Raw genomic sequence first — 11,127 nt, 5'->3', positions numbered from 1 at the left:
ATATATCAAAAATATCATTTTTATGGTGTGCTGTAATTCCTTTCATTCTTCTGTAATATTTACACATAAATGTATATAAGTAGTAGCTTTGTAAACTTAAAGCCTTCAGATGAGGACGAGCTGATTCAGCTACCAGAGTTCTATTCAGAAGACCTATTGCAAAATGTAGTAACAGTCTTCCTCACCTGATGCTGCTGAGTCAGGGATGGACGGAATGACTCCGTGGTTCAGAAGGCAAAAAAGAGATCCTTTATTAAGAGATATTTATTAGAGGTTTTATAACCAGGATTGCTCAAGTCTCAAAGTAAAACCCTTTCACACTATTGCTGAACTATGAGTAGCACACTCTGAAGGTACATATCTGTAAACAACATGAACAGAAAGAGAGATCATAATTGTTTTCATTCTTCCTCTCTAAGTTTCCCAGGCCTGCAGCCTGGGAGAATTCTCTTTGACTGAACTGAGAATCTCCACAATTCCCTCTTTTCATTTAAAAAGGGAGCTGGTGTTTGTAGTCCTCTGCAGGACCCCCTGCAGGAAGGAGAACAAACACAGCTCAAGACGTTTGTCAACTGTCAATGAAACCTCTAATTAGACATTGGAACAGAACAGTCGAAGAGATCTCTAACTTGTATTATAAATTCCAAGAAATCAGTTACCAGCTCTAGTATAGTAACAAACCATTGTCAGTCTGCCAGAGGACTGGCAATCTGACTTGTCAAAATCCATTTCCCAGTGTGAGCAGATGCCCACATGGCAGAAAAGAAGGTATTAATAAACACGCGCACATACCCAAATCAGCCAAATTTGGCAAAATGAGACATCTGTTTCCCACAGCTGCAAACCTTTAGGCCTCTGGGATTATCCCAGCCAGTAAGGTGCAGCAGGTCAAGCCTTGGTTGGCTTTCATAGAAATTGGTTTTTGCAGGATGTGTGCACTTCAATAGAAGAATCATGCAACGCTTTTGGCCTGTGCAGTCATGTCCTGAATAGAGTGATAAAACTGAACTCGGGTCCAAATTGCATCCTCAAAGTTTTCAAAACAATTGAGTACAATTGACCAAATTCAGAAACACTTGAGAAAAATGCTGGAAAGCCATGGCAACAGCCCTTACTAAACCAAGCTGAGCCTAAGTTGTGACGTTCCAGTCTGATCCGAGCCGTCTATGAATAAATGCCCACGTGTTGGGTTTTTTTGTTGGTTTTTTTTTTTTGGGGGGGGGTGGTTTTGGTTTTTTTCCCCAGAAAGGCCAGGGGGTTTTCCCAGCAGCAACAGCGGGTTTTATGACCGCGGGGCGGGGCGGGGACCCCGGTCCCGGTGGGCAGACCAAGGACCCCAAACCCGGCCCGCGGGGCGAGGTCTTTGTTTCCACAGCCCGCCGCCACCATGCGGCGAGTGTCCCCGCCGCAGGAGTGGCCGAATGCCTCCTCCTCCCCACACTCTCTCCTTCCCATCTGCCACCTGGTCCATGCAGATGGGAAGGAGAGGTTTTTCCGGGAACATTTCACCCTGAAGTTGGCGTTCTTGGCACCACCCACGTCTGCCCAGGACAAGCGGGTCATCCGCGCTGCTTCCTGCGCCTCCTTTCCCCCCGATACAAGTGATTGTTGCCCAGTTCCCTGATTCCCGGCCCACCCCCATCCCCCGGGACAGGAGACCCGCGGCAGCATTCCTGCACACCGTTTCTCCCACCCCGCAGACGGGAGCGGGGGGGCCGAGGTGCCCCGAGCCCTGGGGGCAGCCCCACAGGGCGACGGCATCTCCTCTCCAACAGGGAGTTGATCCCAGAAAAGCACTGGGTTTCAGAGTTCGCAGTGTTTCGGCACCGGCAGAGAGGAGCTGCGCGGCGCCTCCGCTGCAGAGCAGGCCGCTGTCTCCCTGTCCCCGCCTCAGGAGAGCACGGCTCGGGACCGCCCGAGGAAGGGGAAAGGGACACTGGGCTGAAGGAGGCTAGGCTGGTTGCAGGCTCCGATGCAGGCGGCGGAGCGGAGCACGGAGCTGCTGCAGGGGCAGCCGGGCAGTGGAGAGAGCAGCGTTCCCTGGCGGATCGCAAAGGCTCTTCCAGCGCCGCATGGCGCGCCGCCAGTCCCCGCAAAGCGGGCTGTGGGGCGACCCCCCCGCGGACTCCACAACTGCAGAGGCGGCGGCGGCGGCGGCGGGCGCTGGCGCGGGGGGCGATCGGTGCGCCGGCCGCGGGTGCGCGGAAAAGCGCCGCGGCTCCTCCCGCTCCAGGGGCATGTGGCGCCGCTAGCAGGGCGGTGGCTCCAGCCGCTCCTGCGCATACTCGGGCGGAACAGGAGAAAGCTGCTTGAGCCGGGGATGGAGCCGTCCCGCCCCGTGCGGGGCCGGAACCAGCGGCGCCGGGCGTGGCGGCGGTCGCGGTGCGCGGCTCGGATCAGCTCTTCCCGAGACGTTGCGCTGAAGGGCTTTAGAAATGCTTCTCCAGGCAGGCAGTAAAAACCTTACGACCGCATCGCCGGTGGTGGCTGCAGTTAGCAAATAATCACCTAGGGATTCCCAAGTCTCCGAACTGAATGCAGCGCTCACATCTGCTGCGAACCCGCCATCTCTGGCCCAGGCCAGCAGACCGCAGAGCTCTCCATCAGAGACAGCGAGTCTCATGGGCAGGAAAAAAGCTGTCCACGCGATCAGAACTACTTGTTCGTCGCTAGAAAGTTGGTTCCCCTTTTTTAAGGAAAACCCGTCCCTCGGCAGGCGTCCACTTCAGGAGACACTCTGCTGTGTTGGGAAAACCACTCATCCCCACTCAGTTCCCAGCCTCTCGGGGCCGATGCCCACGGTCTGAACGGGGCCAGTCCTCTCAGGAAGACACGGGGCACAGTCAGCGTTACCTCACTCAGGAGGGCAAATGGCAGCCGAGTCATGAGGGGGTCTCCAAATCCCTCTGTGCTCAGCCTTGGCTGTGATCTCGGCCAGACACTCCAGGATCCCGTCCTTCAGCCGAGGCTGTGATCACGTCGGGGTCACCAGATGATGCTGCTGAGTCGGGAATGGACAGAATGACTCCGTGGTTCAGAAGGCGAAAAAGAGAGATCCTTTATTAAGAGGTAGCGTCCTTTTATAGGCAGGATGACTCAGTGAAATCCAATTGGTCTCAAAGTAAAAACCTTTCACACTATTGCTGAACGATGAATAGCACACTCTGAAGGTACATAGCCATAAACAACATCAACAGAAAGAGAGATCATAATTGTTTTTATTCTTCCTCTCTTTCCCAGGCCTGAAGCCTGGGAGAATTCTCTTTGACTGAACTGAGAATTTCCATGCTCGACTGCTGTCAAATTCCACAGAAAAGCGTAATTGGTATGTAATTGGTTTTTAAGGAGCAAAGCAATCCTCAACAAGCTCTTTTTACAATTTTTAACCTGTTATTACTAAATATAAACTATGCTATATAACACAGCCTGGTTGTGTATGTGCTTTCCTTCCTCAAAGTTTTTCACTGAACAGTGCCTTCACAGAATTGAACTGTTTCCCAGTTTTTAATTTACTTGAATGTATCCTGCTACTTTCACTGGCCAGAAATGACATGTCTGTAGGGCTTAAGTCCAAACCAGCTTTATCACAGCACTGCAGAGTAGGTCTCTGCTCACCACAGCCCAGGACCTATGCACGCTCTGTGTATGGTGGGTGCGTGGTCTGACAGCATTTCCCTTGCCAGATCATGCTTCAGCCTCTTGGTGGCCAGCATAGGCAAGGTCTGTGTTTGCATGCTGTCCTCTGCTTACCTCATTCGTGTCCCTGCCTTCTTTTTCTTCCTTTCTGAATACTGTTTAAAAAAGTACATATAACTGAGTTTGCACTGGGGGGAAGGGGAGGGGGGGAAATGTGTGCATGCCTGGAGTAATTTGGAAATACTGAAGTTCTTGAATATTATTTTAGTAAGTTTTCAATTTCACGGCCTCATCTACCATGTATATGTAATACATACAAGACTGTATATATAATAAATGCAAAGAATGTGTCTGTAATACAGATACATACCCTAACCCTGCCTGGTTTCAGGAGACCAAGCTATGGGTTCAAAAACACACACTTCCTTCTAGGGCTGCAGAGCCACCATGTGTTTCCATGAGGGGAGGGCAGAGGGCCAGCACGGAGCACAACAGTAGCACACACTGAATCTGGAGCACAGGAACACTATAAAATACCCACTGCAGGAGAAAAAAACACTACCAGTTACTCCAGGGAACAGGTCATGCAGCTTTTATTTAGTTTTTAGCTTTTTGGTAAGCAGGAGGGTTTTCTTTCAGTCAGACCATTCACATATTTGGACAGTACAGATTGCAGTAAATTTGATGGAGATCTTGCAACATTAGAAAACTTTTCTCAATATACATCCATTTAAGCAACAGCTTGTAAGTCAGAGCAGGAGTGCTAGAGTCAAGTCTGCACACTGCACTCCAGGTATACAAAGCATTGCAGCAGCACAAGAAATGCCCGTGCTGGGCAAAGTACAGTGTGTTTTACATAGTGCAATCACTTTTAGAGGAGAAACTCTAGGAAGGCCACATCTATTTATTAATTTTTTTAATTCTATCAAGTTTACAAATGCGAGGGGGGTAGAAGTCAAACCTCTGACTTAATTAACTTTTGTACAGGTAGGTTTTGTGTATAGGCACATGCTTTAGAGAGGAGCTCTGAATCCGCTCTGTAATCACAAGAAAGACATATTGCTTTGTGATTCAGAAAGTGTCATACCATCTCTAACCTTCCTAACACTCTTGGCCAGAGTTGTTAATCCAGCTGTTTTATAGAGTTCCTAGAATACGCTCTTCCCTCTAGTGTAAATCCCCAATAGAGAAATTCAGGTTGCTATTGACAATGATTACAGTTATTCTATGTACAGTCATTTGACCATACTAGGCATTGCCTCTGAATACTCCAGTCCACAGTGAAAGCTCAAATTACCAGAGACATGGAGGCTCTTGCTTTTCTGTTACTGTCACTCACCAATATGAAAAAACCCAAGTCAGACAATGAACTGCTACAGCAAAGCATCACTGGTAATACTCACCTAATACAAAAAAAAAAAAAAAAAAAAAGAGCACTCATGACACTACATGTCACAGTAAGCAAGTTTTTAAAGATACTGCAAAATGATTTGCCCAGTAAAATTTTAAAATGTACACTGTGCTCAATAGTTCAAACTACACGTAAACAAAGAGCAGCTCCCTGCAACAAGGTGTAAATCAAAACATTGTAGCACCAGCTCCCAGCACCAAGGAGTTGCCCACTGACCAGTTCTAATGTACAATGCAATAGTGCTTGCTGAGGTTTCTGCTACACAAGAGCAACTGTGGGACAGCTCTGCCCATTTCTTCCTGACATTCTCTTACCAGGTGTGCACAAATTGCATTCTTCCCTATGGAGAGCAAGTCAGACAACAAGATTGTTACAGTACCAGAAAACACTGACTGGGGAATGGCACCTGAGGGGAAAGTAGGTACTGCATACCTGAACCTGAATAAATCGGCATGGAGGAAACATGATTTCATCTGAGCAATCCTCTCCTTAAGAGAGCAGATCTAAAAGGAGCTGCAGACTGCAAAAAAAGAAAACAAGCCTCCTGGTGCTGAAAACCATGAACATGATATTGCCCACACTAATGATTTTATTTCACCATCAGCAAAGCATTTATCCCCAAAAAGTTGTACATATACTGGTCAGATTATGGAGCGGTGCTATCTTCACACTATTAAAGTTCGTTGTTATAGTGGTCAGATTTGTCTTTTGTCAGAGGAGGAGGAAAAAAAAGGAGACAGGCAGCAGGGCCACATCACCATATAGCAATTTTACTCCCATGTTAATGCAGATATAATCTTCATAAGTGCAAATTGCTAGAAACCAGCATGACTTGGGCTCTGATAAATGACAGATGATTCCATTTCTTACAAATATTGACAAGTCTAAATTGTTACAGGTTTCCAAAGCAAGAACAGGTTTACGAACAGGAAGGGAATAAAACATTACCACTACTATTAAAAAAATGTGTAATTTCAAACTTCAAACGCTCTTCAAAAACATATCTAAAAAAGATTGTTTTCCTTTTTTTTTTAATTTCCTGGAGCTAAGGAGTGTCCATGCAAAACAATTTTGAGAAGAGCAGTGTTCCACCTGGGTAGCAACTAGGCTCAGCTTTGTCCCACACAGCTCAGTAAAGTGCTCTCTTGTGCATCCTTTTGGGGAAAAAGTTCTCATTTAAAGTTTGGGAGGCCAAGGTTGCCAGCTGGGGAAGGCATAGTCTTGGTCAATCCATGCTGAGGTCAGAGAAGGAGGAAGGAGTGAAGTTAACAGTACTCTGCCTTTCATCATGCACAGACAACAGGCTGCAAGGGAGGAGCAAGCAGAAGCAGAGGTGGGTGTCAGATGAAACCCTGCCCCTGGGAAACCACAGGAGTCGAACACAGGCCTCATCAAGGGAAGCATTTTGTTTTCTACAGATAACAAACACCAGCACTACTGGGGTAGACACCAGTTAACAGATCTCTACATAGAAAAAATGTGAAAATGAAATATGGTTTTACTTTCTGTGCTGGTGGATTTTCAACAGTTTTTCTGAAGGACAAAGGGGGCCTGAGTAACATTCTTCTGCCTATTTAAAAAAAAAAAAATCTCGCCCTTGTGTTTTTTATGCTGCACACTTACAAACATTATAGGGCAGATGAGAGGTATTTGCTGATAAAACAACTAATGATCAGCTTAAGAATAAAAATAATATTAATGGGGAAAAGAATTTAAGGCATGTTTTATTTTGGCCAGTACTGATGCATCCTACAGAGTAATCTTCATTTCCCCACTTGAGTTTTCAGACCACTGCACTTTTTCGTTTTTGTTTTACATGGCACTTTGAAATTTATGTTTTACAAACTTAGTCAAGATTTTCAAGTGTTCTCTTCAACACAAATGCCCTCTCTTGTAGCTCAGGTCTGCTATCTGATGCCATCGTAGACAATGAACGAATGAGGTGCTCTCTGCTTTCCTGTGTCAGGCTTTCCCACTGTTGAGCTTCTGTGCAGATAAAGACAGACAGACATTGGACATGAACACCAGAAAACAAAACAGAAAATTCCAAAAGGACATTGCTTTCCCCAGACAGGCTAAAAGAGTGACTGCTTCAACCTTTCACTCACAGTTCATACTGCACTTCCAGAACTCAGAGTCACCTGGCTGCTCAGGTGCATGTGCTGCCTCCTGACAGGGAGTTGCACCTCTCTAGACCAGGTGTCATTGTCTAAGCCTGCAACATGGGACCACAAGGGCCTGAAGAGCCACATGTTTCCCATGTTGCAAATGGCTCATGAAAGAGGCATGTAAGGTTTTTGCCAGAATAAAGGAAATGCATACCAGAAACCCAAAGGAAAAATTTGCTACATAACAACTGCATATGAACCTGAGACCTAAGAAGACCCCACTCCATGAATACAATTCTGCAAGTCTTGAATACTAAATAATAATGAGAAACCAAACTTGACACTGAAAATGTAAAAATCACTCTTCTGTACTAAGAGGAGCTGTCCCCTCTATGGTGTTTGAACATAACACAGACAGATCTGACAAGACAGTTCTGTGAGCTCCATGTGGGATTCTCCTTGATGAACATTCTCCTCACCAACAGAGATAATATCCAATGGTACTTTAGAACTTGATATTAACTTGATATTAATTTCAAGGCCTTTCCTACTTCCAAGTCCCAGCTTCCCCAGAATCACCCAGTACTGCAAGCAGAAGGTAAAGTCATCTCTCCAGAGTTCCAGGCCATACAGCCAGGTGCCATCTTTACCAAGCAGTGACTCTTCCAGGTGGCATGGAAAGTCTCACCTTGTAGTCTGGTGAGCAGCAGCTGTATCACAGACAAAGCTTCTGTTCTTATGGATGTGTAGCTTTTGTTTTCTAAAAGATTTAAAGAAAACAGACAAGAAAACCCAAAACCACATTGAGAACCAAATGCATTAACCTTACAAAAAGCAGTCACCTCTGTGATCTCCAGACCACTTTTGCTAACACAGTTCACTGAGCTCTCGTTTGTGCTGTCAGTCTGCAGTTCCCACTTGAACACTAGGCACATTTGAATGGCAGAAAGTCAGCAACTGGAGGCTGAGAAGTCAACTAAACGTTGTACATTGCCTCTGCCAGTACCACAGAGAAATTTGTGGTAAATTTCCTCACATATTTCAGTGGGGAACAAAATGCTGCCATAGCTGCAGGGCAATGGCAGACAAACTTCTGTGTTCTAGTGAGTTGTACTGGTTGGAGACCATACAAACGTTAACAAGCAGGATTAAGTAAGGGTACATAACCCCCATGCCAGCCATCAAGCACAAGCTTGTCACAAAAAGTTACTTGGTCTCAGAGCTAAAATCTTACTAAGGTGAGGACCCTAGTCCTCATTCCATGAGGACTGATACCTAAAAGAAACTCTCCAAAGGGGTCTCTGAATTGGTAGCTAGCACTAAATTAAGTGCTGTCTTTTAGGCACATCTGAAACAAGACTACATGCAGGTACAAGATATGGGGCACTGTTAGAATCACAGGACAAGTGGGAACAATACCAAAGTAACAAAGAAGCCCAAGACTGTCAGCATGACACAAGCAGCACTTATATATGGATGCCCAGTTCCAGTAGAGCACAAACTGCCTCTGAGCCTTGGAGCTTCATGCACTGGCTATCTGAGAAAATTTGGGGTATCTTTTGAATACTATAATCTTGGATACATAATGCATATGTATCCAAGAAGTCTGAATGGTGGAGGAGAAAAGCTTGTGTTTCATTAAATCAGGATTGCTTCCTTGTGTTCTAAGAGGTTGCACAGTCTGCTGTCTGCCTCTCCCTGCCCTTGCAGAGCTCTCTTGCACCAGAGAAACACACTTCTCTCTGAACTGCACCCTGCATGCTGCTGTCTTGAACACTGCAACTTCACAGTAATCACTACAGTGCAAGGAATGGCTAAATGTTACCTCTGACAACCTCTGCTTATTCTGCATTTCCTCTACCACACAAACCCCCAGAGGACAATGGTATTACAAACAATTCATCATCCATCACAAATCAGGAGAAGTCCATTTACCTAAAGAATGGGTGATAGAGGAACAGGTTTCCAACAGTATTTCTGTCAAAGCCACAGGGTCAGAGTGCTCCTCATCAAACAGCATTAGCCTGTCAAATGCAAAAACAGTCAGGCATCCTGCATCACTGGGACAGAAGTTTGCTCAACTTCTCCATTCATTCAGTGTCATCAAATTCATAGAATAGTTTCAAGCAAGAAAGAGAAGACAAATCACTGAAGTGGACTGCAGAAAGAAGAATTACCCTTGAAAGTAGGCATTCATGGCTTGTAGCACTCCAAGCTGCACTTTCCACGTGCTGAGTTTCAGACGGTCGCACATTAACTTGCAAAACTCTTGGCGATAGCAACCTACAGGAGAACAAGGACATACATTACCACATGGAAAAGCAGGACTGTTTCCAAAGTGCTCCTCAACAAGTGACATCAAGCATTTAATCACTGCATATGACCAAGTCAACATCCTGTAACAAGTGACCCTGAAAATCTTCACCACATCAACTCATTCATTACAAATGCTGGCAGATGAAACAGCTGCATTACATACTCTGGCATGCTAATAAAAGCAACCTTTTCCCAACCCTCTCCACGTATTCCCAATTCTTGTACTAGCTTTGTTGCAAAAGTAAATGTGAGCAGCAGAATTAGGCTTCTTTTCATTAGACAAGCCACCTCACTCATCCTGCTTATCCATAAACTCACAACATTTTCATGAAGTGAATTTAAGACAACAGTAAAGATTTTTCCCAAGGATGGGTTATTTTGCATGAAAGCAGTTGGGGCAGCTATCTCAATGAAGACCCTCACAATCTGCCTGCAGTGAGATCCTGCATCTTCTCCTGCACTCTTCTCATTCTCACCTGATTTCCAGGTCCTGCCCTTCTGCTTTTCATTTTAAGAAAAAATAGTTTGTTCTGCATGTCATCAGCTGACTTACGCTGTGTCTCCAGGCTCCTTGGCCAGGCTTTGCCCAGGGTCTCGAAGGCACAGATCAGGGACTCCATCTGAACCTCTTTCTCCCTCATGTCCTCATCCTCTTCATCATGCTTTGGAAAAGCTGCTCCCATGCTCTCCAGAGAGTTCTGCAGAGGCCACAGGGGAAGGTGTGACTGACAGAAGGATGAGGGCGGGCTAGGCACACCCTGCAGTGCAGCTCCGTTCCCTGCAGCCGCACACACCAGCTCTCACACCCAGCTCTGGCGCTGCCGGGGCACAGCTGTGAAGGCACAGCGGGCTCTGTGGCCTGGCACCCAGCACAGTGCCTGTCTACACCAGTCCCACCCCCAGAGCTGCAAGGCTCTGCTGATACTAAACACAAGCACTCTACACAGCTTCCCAGTAGCCTTTTGCTGCCTGTAGAGCAGTCAGGAATTAACTTTTCAAGTGGTAACAGGATAGTGGGGCAGGACTCTGTCTAAAGAACAGTTGGGCTTATTCAGAATTTGGGCAGCACAGGTAGAACCACCCCAGGGCTCACCACTGTCTGGTATTCAGCCCCACCTAAGATCTGTCTGTGTGAGGAATCTCTCATATCATCAGCTCTTTGGGCAGAAGTCTGGCATGCAGCCAGCATCACTGGTACTATCACCACTTGGGTGTTCTACTTTGAAAGAGAGAAAACTCAAGAAGTTGAACTGTCACCTTCTTTATCATGGGGAAGATGATATCAGCAAGTTCCTGGAACCGGTCTTCCTTTGTTGCCTGCAGCACCCCAGCTGCACAGCGCAGTGCCACCATCTTATACTTCAGGTTTTCTTTACGACATTCTTTCAGGAGAGCCTGGACAACATCTGTGATGGTGGGCTGACCTGGCACTGACTTCTGCAGCTCTGCACTGAAATGCAAGGCACATGGACACTATCATGTTAATCTCTTCCCAAAATACACTGTTCCCAGAGAGGAATTAATTCCTGTGTCCAGGCACTCAGTCGCCTACCAGTAATTGTAAGAGGGGTGATCTTTCTCACTGTTTGTCTGCTCTCCCTGTTTTATTCTCTTCTTTTCTCATATGCTTCCAAGGCACTTGCACCCTCACTACTC

At 46.4% G+C, this 11,127-nt stretch overlaps 1 protein-coding gene across 4 annotated transcripts in view; it reads right to left on the bottom strand.

The window, feature by feature from the left end:
* Positions 1 to 4,212: 4,212 nt before the first annotated feature.
* ECPAS (Ecm29 proteasome adaptor and scaffold) overlaps positions 4,213 to 11,127 on the bottom strand; it is a 58,906-nt gene continuing 51,991 nt past the window's right edge. For all 4 annotated transcript variants that reach the window (XM_071424461.1, XM_071424460.1, XM_071424462.1 and 1 more), the window contains 6 exons: positions 10,729 to 10,921; positions 10,025 to 10,169; positions 9,333 to 9,438; positions 9,091 to 9,179; positions 7,844 to 7,915; positions 4,213 to 7,033 (listed from right to left, as the gene is read on the bottom strand). In XM_071424461.1, the coding sequence (XP_071280562.1) occupies positions 6,894 to 7,033; positions 7,844 to 7,915; positions 9,091 to 9,179; positions 9,333 to 9,438; positions 10,025 to 10,169; positions 10,729 to 10,921 (745 nt within the window). In that variant the 3' untranslated portion in view covers positions 4,213 to 6,893. The remainder of the gene's footprint in view (positions 7,034 to 7,843; positions 7,916 to 9,090; positions 9,180 to 9,332; positions 9,439 to 10,024; positions 10,170 to 10,728; positions 10,922 to 11,127) is intronic.

This window comes from Agelaius tricolor, unplaced genomic scaffold (genome assembly GCF_023055355.1).
Source record: "Agelaius tricolor isolate 1412-34295 unplaced genomic scaffold, bAgeTri1.0.p SCAF_4, whole genome shotgun sequence".
Classification (NCBI taxonomy): domain Eukaryota; kingdom Metazoa; phylum Chordata; class Aves; order Passeriformes; family Icteridae; genus Agelaius; species Agelaius tricolor.
The sequence above is the reverse complement of the archived record's forward strand: the minus strand, read 5'-3'. Positions and strand labels throughout refer to the sequence as shown.